This window comes from Numida meleagris, chromosome 3, assembly GCF_002078875.1.
Source record: "Numida meleagris isolate 19003 breed g44 Domestic line chromosome 3, NumMel1.0, whole genome shotgun sequence".
Classification (NCBI taxonomy): Eukaryota; Metazoa; Chordata; class Aves; order Galliformes; family Numididae; genus Numida; species Numida meleagris.
The window spans coordinates 56,886,883-56,901,190 of NC_034411.1; the positions used below are offsets into that span (position 1 = coordinate 56,886,883).

The 14,308-nt window shown below is 35.5% G+C and overlaps 1 protein-coding gene across 1 annotated transcript in view; it reads right to left on the bottom strand.

Moving 5' to 3' along the window:
• ENPP3 (ectonucleotide pyrophosphatase/phosphodiesterase 3) overlaps positions 1,776–14,308 on the bottom strand; it is a 33,819-nt gene continuing 21,286 nt past the window's right edge. The window contains exons 16-25 of the mRNA XM_021389477.1: positions 13,670–13,736; positions 12,043–12,130; positions 11,109–11,278; positions 10,953–11,004; positions 10,053–10,207; positions 8,941–9,076; positions 7,855–7,932; positions 6,295–6,427; positions 4,480–4,636; positions 1,776–2,571 (exon numbers count right to left, since the gene is read on the bottom strand). Coding sequence (XP_021245152.1) covers positions 2,398–2,571; positions 4,480–4,636; positions 6,295–6,427; positions 7,855–7,932; positions 8,941–9,076; positions 10,053–10,207; positions 10,953–11,004; positions 11,109–11,278; positions 12,043–12,130; positions 13,670–13,736 — 1,210 coding nt within the window. The 3' untranslated portion in view covers positions 1,776–2,397. The remainder of the gene's footprint in view (positions 2,572–4,479; positions 4,637–6,294; positions 6,428–7,854; positions 7,933–8,940; positions 9,077–10,052; positions 10,208–10,952; positions 11,005–11,108; positions 11,279–12,042; positions 12,131–13,669; positions 13,737–14,308) is intronic.

Sequence of the window (14,308 nt, forward strand, 5' to 3'; positions counted from 1 at the left end):
TTTGCTGATTGATTGAAATAGTTTCAGATGTGGTTACTGATAGGTACCTACCTGAGGTTACAAGTTGCAGGTGCTTTTTGCACTGGCATTGATGTTGGCACTTCAAGATGATATCTTGCCTACTTGCTCTACTTAGAATGCCCAGGCACAGAAATAAATGAGAGTATTCTAAAAATTATGCTTATTTGCTGCAAGATTTCTCTATTGTAAAATACACTATATATTATACACTACATACAAGAGACTTTGCTCTCAGTTGGGAGTTCTCCCAGAACCCAATGCACTGTTTATGTCACAGGATGTGATGGAAGCTCTGTGACACTGTACTCAGAGGTGTCACTGAGAAAGCTGAACACCAACATTGAGAATACCAAGAGGTCAGTGCCGCAGGAAGGATAAAGGGCTAAGAACCACGATCTTAAAGAAATTTTTCAGTTGGTTATTCCAATTGAATGTTCCCACCTTTATCTGTAAACAATCCACTTTGAGTTTTAAACAATATGAGAGCTGAACAAACAGCAGAGGAAATAAACATGACTATAACAAAAATGGTTTCATATTTGTCCTCTTAGAATAACTGCAACTTCAAGCTCCATCAGCACCTAAGTTTGTGTAAAACCCAAATGTGTGATCGAGACTTTCTTGTGTTAGATGCATCACAACGCTAAAAGATAAACATATTTTTGTCAGCCCCTTCACACAGGAGCCAACTTATATCAGCAGCATAACATTGCCACATCAAACTAGTACTGCTAGTGTAGGCATACCAAATATCATTCTCTTAAGAAACTATTTATTTTCACCTCACAAATATGCTGTATGACTCTAGGATAGTTATATTGCATACCTCAATCATTATGCATTATCTAGGTTCATTCAGAGTATGACTTACAGTGGAGTGAAAAATCAGTTGTATTCTTCATTGTAGTTTAGCAACAGTCTCTGATTTGGTTGGACAGACTTGGATGCCTCTGCATTGCTGAATGAAGTATAATTCTATGTTAATGATGGTGTGATCACTTAACCAAAGAGTCAAACCTGGATGTTCAGCTCGGTCCCAGATCTCGATATATTAAATAATGCTAAGCTGTGCTTGGAGTGTACTGCTCAACTGAGATGCAAGGAAAAAAAAAACCTTTTTTTTTTTTTGCATAGGCTTCTAAAATTTCTTCTTTTAAGGATACATACCTTCCTCAGTCTAGAATTAATTACAAATTGAAACACTCTTAACATATTTCTTCAAAACTCCCCCACTGAGCCTAAAAATCAGACAAATGGTCAATCACATGCTGTTATTCATATCTGTATTTAGCAGCACTTTCAGTGGAGTAAATCAGCTCAAAATGCAAGTAAATCTGTAATAGCAGGATCTGGGAATTTGCACTACCTTGTTCCACTTACCAGCCCACAGAAGTAATTTGTGTACAGTGCTGTCTGAGGTAGAGATTCTCCGTGCATAAAGTCACTGCAGAAGGGAACACTGATCATTTGTTGCATGTCACCACTAATTTTGTGCTCTAGTCTCAGGTTTAACTATTTAGAAATAAACACAAATATCTTGTTATTGCCAGGTATCATAGACTCATTGTAAATACAGATAGATATCTGGACAAAACCCTTCTGGCCAGAGTATTTCTTTTACCTTTTCTTGTTCTTTAAGATTTCTAAAGGTACAGAACACACAAGTCAGTTGCTATAATTTCACTTCAGTTCTTACTAGCATAATTCCACTCATTAGCATAAGTGGAAAAGGTAGCAGATGATCATAGAAGACATTTCCATTATATATAGACTTTATGTCAGTCTGAATGTTTTTTAAGTACACAGCAGTATCCATGTGGATTAACAGATGAGAAAAAGCAATTCAGAACATTCCAGAGCATACTACCACGAGATAACCTTAACTTCACTGATAAACACAAGGGAAAAAGCACATACATACCTCTCAAAGAGTTTCACTTTCCAACTCCATTATAGGAACATTTTCTACACAGCTGACAGTTGGGGGGTTTCTACTATGAAAGATGTTCCTGCTGTTTTTTGTTTTCCAAACCATTAAAATCTTATGTATTTAGAAAACCTGGCTTAACAGTGTGACATGTTCCTGTTACAGACACTGGGTTGGTTTTTTTTTTGGTCATTCATTAACATTAGAATATTCTCTATTTAGAAAACATGGCTTAGCAAGATGATTTAAGTAACTTCAGATAATTTTCATTCAGGTTATACAAAACACTTGTCTGAAGAACAGGAATGCGAAAAAAAAAGAAATGAGCTGTGCACTGTGTCTTTTCTTGATGAGGTGCTGCAGTCACACTTCCCCCACATTTACTAAGGAAAAGGTTAAATCATTTTGATTTTCTCCCTTCCAAATACTGGCATTTTTTAAACATAAATTCAGTTGATTTCAGTTTCAAATGTTGGCAAAAACGTCTTTAGCTGTAAGATCTCAGAGACAGATCCCTGTCTTTCCTGGTAAAAGTCAAGCCCAGTTAGCAGCTCCACATCCCGAACACGAGCGGAATGAGCCTGAACTCTTTCTTCAACCCATTCAGAAGACGACCTATTATCCTGCCAAAACAAACAAGAACAACGTGCAAGCACTGGTCATTGTCTAACAAAACCACCCGACAAGAGAGTGTCTTTTGTGGCATTAAAGACCTTCAGTTTGTAGAACTTTTTTCTGAGATTTCTTAGACATCCTTGCAGCCCTACTTTTAGGGATCTCACTTAAATGGTCAAATGGATGTCGTAGAATCCTTCACCTCCAAAGTAACACAGAATCAAAACTATGCTAAAATGGCAAGTAGGACTTTTAACTACAAAGTACATGAGTCATACCTAAAATACCCAAATCAGGATAGTTTTAATTATGGTAAAAATTAGCTTCAGTACTCAGGCTAGCCAAAGTGCAGGCAGCTGAGACCCTGAACAAAGTCCTTGCAGCAGCTCAGCCTTGACTGCTGGACAGCAATAACAACTGCTGGATAGATGGGGAAAAATGGAAATATAAGCTCTAATCAATGCAATAAATATACAGTTGAAAATGTTCAATTATTTATGTATAAAGCCTTTTTGCAAACAGATGACAATTTACCATAATACACAATGAAAAATATGGAGTGCAGCAATATTTGAGGTCTACTGCTAAACTTTAGAAATAACAGTTTTAACTGCTACAGTATAAAGGCTAAACCATGCAGCGTATTTATTTTGTACATTCAGTCAATTCTGAGCTATCAGCAACAGCATAAGCTTATACCTGTCTGGAATTACAAGTTCAAAGTCACTAACTCAGTTAACATTTCATTGCTTTGAAGGCCAGTTCAAGTCTGTATAGCTATACTTGGTGTGAGGAAACTCCTTGACACAGACACTGAGCTAAAGAACCTGCTGCATCCTGGGGCTTATAGAATATATATATATACACCAACAGATATTACAATAATACAAGGGCTGCTCCGAAAGTAATGCCTCCTATTTTGTTATGTTGGCCTGCAATGGTAGCAGTTGATATTAGTAGTCTGACAGTAGAGGCTGAACCTTCCCACAAATATTCTGTTACATTTTGTTGCTATGAAGCACAGGCATGTCATTGAATTTCTCCATGAGGAAAAAATGGCATCCACTGATGTTCATCAACACTTGCTGAACATTTATGGAGACCAAACAGTGGATGTGGACACAGTGAGATGGTGGGTGGTGCATTTCAGCAGTGGCGACAGTGGATCACCCCTGCTGGTGCTCATCTTTACAAGCGCAGCGTGCAGGGTCTTGTTCATCACTGGCAAAAATACATAGCTAATCATGGTGACTGTGTTGAACAATAGTGTTTTGTAGCTGAGAATTTCCTCTATCAAATAGTGTTATTATTATATGTAAATATTACTATTGCTCTTTATTGTAGTTTACATGGAAATAAATAGGAGACATTACTTTCAGAGCCACCTATGTACATGTCATGCTCAGCTAACTTACTTACTTTGTTTGCTACCAGAGATATGTACTCTTAGTGGAAAGCATACATCTTATTTAATTAAAGCACATATTTGTGGTTGTCATCTGTGAATTTCAACTGCAGAATGATTCAACTAAGTGCCTTCTGTCTAATTTTTGACATACATGGAACAAAAGACTGAAGGAATTCCTCCACGTACTTCAAAAAGAGAAACACTATAAGACCTCTAATACCTCTGGAGTAAGTTTATCTTGTAGCCTTCCATAAAGTTGTCTCATCAAATGGTTGGCTGTGCTGCTGTTGGCAGCTCTTCTCACTCCCCTCTCAGGTGACAATATTTCCAGGTTTTCTAGTCAAGCCCATTTGTTTCCTGCTACCTTTCCTGGAGCTTCTTGCTGTCTTAGTCATCCCTATCTATCAACTCACTCTCAGCTCATGGGAATGAATCAGCTAAATATTTAGACATCTGAGAATCAGTTCACAAAGCTCATTTGCACACAGAAACATAAAACTATACTTACAGCACAACTTTCAGTGTTGTCAGGTCGATGAGGAATGATGAAGGACAAAGCATCCAAGGAGCCCGTACAGTTCAGTGGAGTATGGGATGTGTTCTTGCAGCTACTCAGAACCACAAAGTAATGGGTTGGGACAGGGATTTGTGTGTTGTTTACATGCCTATAAAATAAACGCTAATTAAGAGATTTATCTAGATATCAACTATGAAAACCATTGATGTCACTAGTATTTTATGAAACTCATCTCAGCATAGATCTTTCACTACTTTATGACTTTTATGTATTTTTTCTGATTGACATTAATACCTGGAGGGATTCATAGTCTCAGTATTTGTTTCATGAAACAGCCGAACATGCATAGATTAGTCTTTTTGCTACAAGCACAGTTTTCATTGTGAAAACAACAGAATTATATGCTCAGCAGTCTATTTTATCAAAGTCAGAGATCTCTACATCTGGATGGTGCATGATAGAGTGTCACGTGTGCACTTCATTACATTAAGAATTTTCACACTACACTAAACAGGAGAAGAGAAAAAAGATCAGCCTCAGGTTCTTGTCAGCAAGCAATGCCAGAATGATAACTTGTGGCTATGTGATATATATACCAGTTTAGGATTCCCAATTCCCAATTTATTTGCCTCCATTTACTGGTTATTCTGTTAACATGGCCACTTTTGCGTATAAACTTACGAGGAGCTTCCCAAGTTTGCTGCATTTCTTCAAAATTTAACCAAACACCATCAGTGAAACCATTATTCTGCTTAGTACGACCGACTAACATGCTGAATAAAACATGCTTGTTCAAAACTGTAGACAAAATTATGTGGTTGACTGCGTATTACAGCATTCTGCTTGGAAGGAAGTTCCAGTCTCTCCTCCCTTACAGCCTCCTACTTTGTGGCAGAGTTGATTTTCCCATTCTCAAACCATTTTTGACAGATGTGGTATTAAGTCTAGCCTGGAATAAAACATTTCCAATGACAGATTCAGTAGTGTAGATTTCCCAGCAGTTGTCTACTGCATAAGTGTTCTTACTGTCAAAAGACATATTCCCTATATTTGGTACAATTCAAATTGTTAGCTTTTATTCTGTTTTTGTTTGTTTGTTTTGTTTTTCCTCCTCCTGTCACTATTCACTAGTATAAATATTTGCTCTTTATATTTCTACTTCACAGAATTCTGCTTTATGTAAGTCTTCCTTCAGCCCTATTTCTACACACAGTTGAATTTTAAAATGTATTTTGTTATGCTACCAGAACTCATTAAAAGGTATCTAGAACTTGTCAGACTTCCAACTGTGTAAGCTATGTTAAAATAACGCTCAGGAATATAATATGTTACACGCCCAGTTATATGATTCAGTGAATGCATCCAAGACACAAAACTGATCTTTAGTAAAACACAGTTTGAGAAAACAGGGAGAAATTACAAACTGCTCAGCCAGTACAACATAAAAGCAAGACAACTGTTCTTAAACACATTTTCTGTGTACTTACATACTCTCCCAGTATTTGTGCTATAGAGGCTGAAAAATCTAGGCATTAACTTGAGAAGCAAATTATTGGTCTGTATCTGTGCAAACGTAGATTGCTACATATATAACTGCATTTTTTTTTTCCTCTTTACTGGACCTTCAGTTTCTATAGTATCACATCTGCCGGCAAGATAATTTGCTATTGTATGAGTAACAGTGGGTATATCATTACTATGGGAAGACTCAATTCTCCTTGATACTTCCTTTTTTGTTCTTTACAAAAATATTTTGTTTGTGTACAGCCAGAAATAACCCATCATTTGAATTTTCCATGTACTTACTGCGTAATTTCATCAAGAGTATCAAAATGGCCATCATAATTGTAATCAAACACTGGTCCACTGATAACATTTACTCCATTCCTTTCTCTAGCATAGTTCTGAAGAAGTACATCATGGAAGTAGTCCCATATGTCTGCAAATGAACAAAAATACAAGCATATTTAATTTAAAATTAGTTATTTCATGACTTAAAAAAAAAAGAACACGGTACCTTTTTATTACTTATCTGTAGCACAAAAAAAATTGAAACTAAAATGCCTGTAAAAACAACCCTTTATGCATAGTTTGGATTTCATCAGAAAGTACAGACTGTCTCTCACCTTTTAAAGAGTAATGGTAAATGCTATTACACCTGTAAATGCTATTACTCCTGCACTACCAGAGGTAATGCATTTGATCTGAAGATAAAGATACAATTCTAAAGCTGAGAGGCCATCTATTTCTGGCCCGTCTGCTAGCATCCACAACTGTGTCAATTAGTAGAATCCAAGATAATGGCTTTTAGAATGGAATATTTACCACCTGAGGGCCAGTCTAACTCTACAAAACTCACATAAAATATCAACGGCAATTTAGCTTATTTAAAAGATGTTATTAGAGCAAATACAACTTCTATGTTCCAAGCTACTGAAGCTGTTTGAATATTTACAGCTATCAAGGGAAAAAACAATCAAACAAAAAAATCCCGTAAGTTCAGAGGGCTGGTAGGTTACCCTTACCTATTTATCTTGTTTTGGTCTAAAGTAAATTGTTGTAAGTTTAAATTTTTATAGAGCTTTCCTTGGAAAACTGGGTTTTTCATAACGTCTTTGATTTACTTGGAAGATTAAAGCCACTTAGGTTTTCAGGATCTCTATTTTTATATGATGTGTGAAGGATAAATGAGGTCTGAATACATTAGGAAGGTAGTTACATCATTGCTTCTGCTTCAGCTTTCTACTGCAGCAATTACTCTTTCTCTATGAGAAATGAATGAAGGTTTAAGAGTAAAACAGTAAAAATACAGATTTGTAGAAACCTTTATCAATGATTACCAATAACGTGAGTCAAATCGGATGGAAAGAGTTCATGTAGGTTACTGTACTTGTCTAACAGAAACATCCACCTAAAAATATTCTACAATGAACATTGTTTGGAGTTGCTGTTTGATGAAACAGCAGGTGTCAGGGCATTGTTTACAAACTTGTCTTCCCTTGAGACCTTGCAAAAGGAAAGAAAAGGTGCTGTTTTCCTTCATCTTGAGACTTTCACCAATAGGGTATTGTCATATGAATTCCACAGCTTGTGTTTCATGTCATGACAACATATAGGAAATGAAGAGAAAATTCAAATGGAAACAGGTATACCTAAGCAGAGGCCAGACAGGACTATAAACATAAAAAAAATAGTTTACATAAGTGCATTTTAAAATGTTAATCTAATTTTTGAAGCTTTGTATATATTTGCACAAGATCTGGATACATTAAGACTATGAATTCTAAGTCCTTGTCATAGCTATGCAAAATCCAGAGCCATAATTACAGGGAATTAATCAAGTTTAATCAAAATCTTGGATCCTACCTCTAAAAGCTCTATACATGGGAACAATATTGCTAGTGAGTAAGGCATCATACTGTTCAAGTGCAGATGAATTGAAATCTATGTAAAAGAAAAAAGTATACATTAATGAGATACTACACAAAGACAAATCTGATATGTCACTATAAATTGCAGGTACATGCAGTTCAATCATTATACATTTCTTAACATTTAAATTTCCTTCTATTCTGAAGAAGACAGAACATTCCCTGTTCATTACAGGGGAGTTGGAGTAGATGACCTTGGGGCTTCCTTCCAACTCAAATGATTCTACGATACCAGACGTGAAACCATATACAAATACATTTATGTCTGAAGCATATTGTGCTAGACAGAAAACATCCATCATAATTATGACAAATACCAATGACAGTTAAACAACAAATTTTCTTACAGTTAATACTCTAAAGAATAATTTTAGTATATTTGTTGACAGAGTAGGAACTATTGGAGCATAATATCCCTGTATTTATCACCTATTATAATTTCCAGACTATTCTGCTTTCATGAGATGCATTTTCTTTTAATTTTCTTTCCCTATGAAGTAAGTTCCCCAGAAAAAAAGTATCTTCAAAAATATAACAAATGGTGCAGTACCTTTGTGACACGATGACAAAGGCTCTGTGCCAGGACTATCTGTTTTCTATCAATTTGTAACTTAAGTAGATATCTGAGCATGGGTGTATAATCCTGCTGCAAGTTTAGTATCTCCAAAATTTTTATGTAGTCTGTTAGTCATTAGCAAATTTGGCAATAGGAAAGGAGCATTCATACAGGGAAAGAGGGACAGCCCTTCATTCCAACCCTTTACATCTTTCAAACCTGTTATCACAATCAAGTTGTTCCATTTATTTAAAGAAAAACCTTAATGCAAGATTGCTCCTTGCTTTAGATGCACGGAGCTATTGTCTAGCTTTTGGTGAGTCTACAAACTCTGGAAATATTTTTCTGCCCAATATGCTGATCCAAAGAAGTTTGCTTTGGTGTTTGGTTATATGTTTAAACATAAACCCACATCCATCTGATTAAGACTTTCTAAGCTCCGGCTATAAAAAGAACCGTGCTCACTGGGAGGGTAGAGGAAACCATAGGTCAAGTCCAGCCCTTCTGGGTAGTTGGAACAATTTTGGCTATGAGCAATGGGGATTCTAACATCAGCCCGCAGACAGTCTGAAGCAGTGGGAGGAAGAGAAGATGTGCTTTCCTGCAAAAAGGAAAAAAAAAAAAAAAAAAAGTATTACACCCACGGTTGTGGTTAACATAATGCTCTGTATGTTTTTAACTCTCTCAAATGGCCTTCATTGAATCTTCTGTTTTCATAATGAATCAGGTCAAGATAAGCAATGGACGCTGATGTTCTCGGCCTTGTGTTTTCCCTCTTCTTCTGTTTTTAGGTAATTCCCTAAAACCCTCACACAGCATGTAAAACTGCAGCAGCAAAAGTAAGGTTACACCTTAGGCAAAAACAAGTGACAACTTTGGCTCATTCATTCCTTTTATGGGAATACAAACTTGATATCACCGCAAAGCAATATACTCCTCCAAAACAATGAATATACAAAGATGACAGTATCACCACACGGTAGCATTTGAGGATGCTGTCTTGATAATAAGAATCTGTGGCTCTGAAGAGTTAAATAAATCCAGGGTAAATACAGCACATTTTACTGGCTAGCTTCACTAACATCCACTGAGATACATTAATATACACACTAGCTAAGAACTGGCAAAAAGCAATTCTAATCAGTATAACTGTTTCTATAACCTTATATTTTACAATAGCATTATATTTAATTTCAGAATATGTGTTCCTGTATGTAACTGTGCTTTCTTTTTCATACTCAATTACCTGTTATTTAATTTCTTTATATTTTTACAGAAGTTAGACACTCAAATTGAATTTTAGCACGTTGTACATTCTGATTGGTTCAAATAAAGCAGAAAAAAGAAAAGAAATAGGAAGTTCCTCTTGTGCCTCTTTGTACTCCTTGATTTAAATTTATTCTTTCCTATTCTTTCTATAGGAAACATATATCATTGTTTTAGTCTGCTTTTTGGAAATAAAGGCCTCAGTCACACGATATCTACCAGACTTTAACCAGAATTCCTTATGGATGAATGAGTATTTTCAATCCTCTTTATTACACATTTATGAATTATACTAATATTTGATAACCTACAGGTTTAGTCACAGTGTATGCAGTCCACAGTGGCATCCAGATATCATGACTGTATCCACTCACATATTGATGATGGGGAAGGAGGCAGTAGATGTTTTCCTTCTGAAGAACTTTGGGTCTCCCATATGGCAAATGATATGAAGTTGCATTCTTTACTATAATTAAAAATATATATATTTATTCATTCTATAAAATTTCTCATGGAATCAAGGTTTAAGCAAGCAGAGAAAAGAGACAAAGCAAAATGTAAATTAAAGCATTAATAAATACAAACAGAACTGATGAAAAAGACAAGTACGTACTTTTTTTAAGCTCTTAACTCAGTGGGGAAAAAAGGTGTATAAAATAGTTTTCATTTTATGTTCAACATAAAGAAGTCAACATAGTACTATATCAGACATTCAAATTCTCATTTCTTTGTAATTTCATATTTAAAACTTTGGAACTCACCTTGCCAGTGAAGTGAGAACTGTATCATATTGGGCTGGGAAGTTTTGTAGTGCTCCATAAAATTTCCAGGAGCGCCACAAAACAAAACGCAAGTACAGGAGTTTTCATTGAAGACAAGCTTGGGGTTGCAAGGTGGCAAAAAAAGTAGTTATGGCATACAGTCCAGAAGTACACAGGCTTTCCACTGAAACTTGTATAATTTTTCCCAGTATTTTAACTGGATTCAGATTTTGTTCTTCGACGCCAATGTGACTACAAAAGCATCAATTAGTATCTTTTATAGAAATGCAAAGAAACAAGAAAAAAAAGTTAAGTTTCCGACTTGGCTCTCTTATTTCACATTAAATTGTAGTTAACACTGCCAAAGTTTCCACTGAAACCAATAAAACACAATCTAAAATAGTCATAGATTCAAAAATGTTGCTGTCCTTCTCATCTCTAACTACTTACTTTCATCTGTGGTGAGATTTAACCTCTCGTTTATTGCTGAAGCATTTGTCACCTGCAAAATATTACAGAATCCTTCAGAATGATTCTGCTGTTCACAAAATTAAAAGAGAACACACTTGACAAATATAATTAGAATATTCCAAAATTCCTACTTACATCCTTGCATGTGCATCCCAGTTCATCTGCGGGAGTCAGTTGGGAAACTGGACATGAGACAGGAGATGACTCTTCTTTTGCATGTGAAGGATTGTAAAAAGGTTTCTTTAGCAGATGATTTAAGCTACCATGCGTGCCATTGTTTGGTGCTGGTGTAATATGCAGCAGATCTGTTGGAAAATTTGAAAACATGAAACATATTTTGAAGCTATTTTAAGACTAAAGTGGTATTTTAGATAGTACAAAATATCTTTGCAATTCTACACATTTTCCATGCATTTCTTATAAATATAGAAAAAATAGCATACTGAATTATTGAAACTATTAATTATCATTATCATGCAATTTTCTAGATACAAGGGTTTACAAATATCTCCCACTGCGTGAATGTATCAGAATACTATTCATACAATTTTATACATTGCCATAACATTCCTAAGATTTTATGACTTTATGCAGAGTACAAACTTATTTGCAAATCATCACATTATGAACATGCCATCTTACTGCATTTCTGTGTGATCCTTTAATCCATGTTTTCTGAGGCTCATACTTCCTAACAGCTCACTGCCAGGGCAGCAATCATCCACCTCAAGCTACAAGAGTTGTAACCCTCTACAGTGCTCTTATCACAAAATGGTTCCATGAGTACCATTTCAACAGCAAGCCCAAGTGGCAGGAGCACTTCCCTGTGGTTATTCAGTGGACTCCTTCTGCAATCAGGAACAATATCCAAAGCAGAACAAGTTCTGGCAGCTAATGTTTCAGCACTATAGAGAAGGCAAAGCATCACGGCTTCTACATTTTGTACGAAAAACCTAGCTTCTGGATGAATTCACTACACTTTCATTTACCCTTTTATTAGCTCTCATAATGCTGGTATTTGAAAATACTGTTGGTTTATCATCTTAAGTGTTAGATTGTTTCTACTCACCACACATAAGGTTGTAAACCTCTATGTTTTCAAAAGCATCCACTTCTGTTTTTTCTTTAAAGCTTGGGCCATATCCTAGGAATATAGCCTGGATTGTAATAAAACAAAAGCTGTTATATAGAGAAACTCAAATTAAAAAGCAGTTCAGTTGTACTTTATTTGAAACAGGGACACTGTCATAAAAGTTTCAAACCAGGATTGCTCTGATAAAGAAGGCAAATTTTGCCCACTGCATATAACTTGAAGAAGAATTGTTTTCTTTTATTTTTTTAAAACATTTTGGTTTATATTTACGAAAACTATTGTTTGCTGTGTTTCAGATTCACTCTTTTTCATATTTTCATTGCAACAGCTGGTAAGAGTTATGCCATTTCAAGAAATGTCGAGTCACGGCACTCACAGATCCCATTTAAAGGCAATCCAGAAATAAAAGGTTTGGTTTTGTGGCGTTTTTTTTTTCATTTTATTTTTTTGTTTGTTTAAATTCATGTTGCATTACCAAAAGTCTTTGGGTAGCTTAGGAACCTATAGCTGTGCCTCTAGCAAGCAGCAGGAAATTGGGGAGACCCATCTCAACCTTTACAGAGACCTAAGTCAATACCACCAATGGTACAATGTGGTACTGGGCAGCCCCTGCTGGAGTCTGCAAGCATTTTAACAGAACACTAATACAACATACAGTCTCACATTAGTTTCTACTAATTTATAGGCCTCCCAAGATGCTTGCCATGAAATTCAGGAAAAAGGACTAAACGGGACAATGATCTGTTTTAAAATAATATTCTTATGTTCTCGTAATAGAAAAAGAATTTAAAATTTATTTTTAAAATACAACATTAAGACATTACTACTTTGAAAAATCATGTTTCCTCAATCATTGTGTCACCAGAAGATTATCTATGATTATTGTTTCCAGAATTTTAACTTTTTTAGCATGCAAACATTGAGCACTGTTCTTATTGGTATATAACATGTGGTTTTAATACAGTTGTGAAGATCTGGAAGGCTCTGGTTACTAGGCACAGAATATGGGACAAGTAGTGGTCACGCTTGACCTTTCTTAAAGGTTCACATTACAGAGTACATGAAGAAAAGTATCTTCCAGAGCTTGAAAGCTCAAGACTTCAACATTTTTTCACTATAGCCAGAAGTGAAAATGAGACAAAACTTAAGTACAAGCTATACAAAAATGACTTTTTGCTCTGATGACATGTGTAGGGCTTGTAAGACAGGCAGAGAAAATTAGATTACACTAATTTGAGCACGCAGGCCTTCAGATGCTCTACTGAATTCCCAGAGCTTATGGAGCTTTTTTGGTCATTGCTTAAGTAGAAAAGGAAATAATTTATTTTTCTACATCTGAACACGGTATGCTTGATTTAATGGCTCCATGGAGTTAAGGTGAGACAAAATAAATTTTACTACAGGATCCAAAGTGCCAAGACATGTACACATTGATGAAAAGCAATACAAATATGTGGATCTAGTATGTGTTCACAGTTTAAATGTCTGGATGACATATAAGAAAAAGCACACTGTAAGAACTGTCACATATTATCCTGGTTCACCTAGCACATTCTGATTTTCTTCATGAGAAGATGCAAGACCTGAATAAAAATCATCTTACCTCCATACTTTTAAACTCGTTGTCATAGCCATGGTTACCCTGATCACAAAATGTGTAACTGTTGTCCCTAAGGAGAAACCATCATACACTGTAAATTAAAATGGCATGAATAAGGTCAGCTAATAATTGTCAACCCAAATCACAGACTCTGTATAATATCTTTAGAACTGACTCTGAAATAATATTGCACTACTTTTTGCTCATTCTGTGCTCAAGCTTACAAAGATCTCTGTGTCTGGTAATGCAGATTGTGATGGACAGAAATAAAATGTATCCTACACAGCTACTGAATCAATGTTTTTAAAATAAGTTGAAGAAATGCTCTTTTTTGAACTGAGGCCTTTACATGTCAAGAACTTTCAGAACAGTGCAATCTACTTAGAAGAAATTCTGTGGTATCAATACTTTAATATAAAAGTCATAATGGGAAAACTCAGCTGTTATTTTCTGTGGAACAACATAAATAAGACTGCAAGGGATTTTGCCTCACAGGAGAGTGCTATTTCATCATATATTTTAAAGGCTGAAGGAGATAATTGTGTGTGAGAGGGTTACAGAATTAATAACATGTCAGAATAGTCTGACTTATGATGACTAACACTTGTTTAAATTTACTCGTTGCTGAGATACACAGAAAGA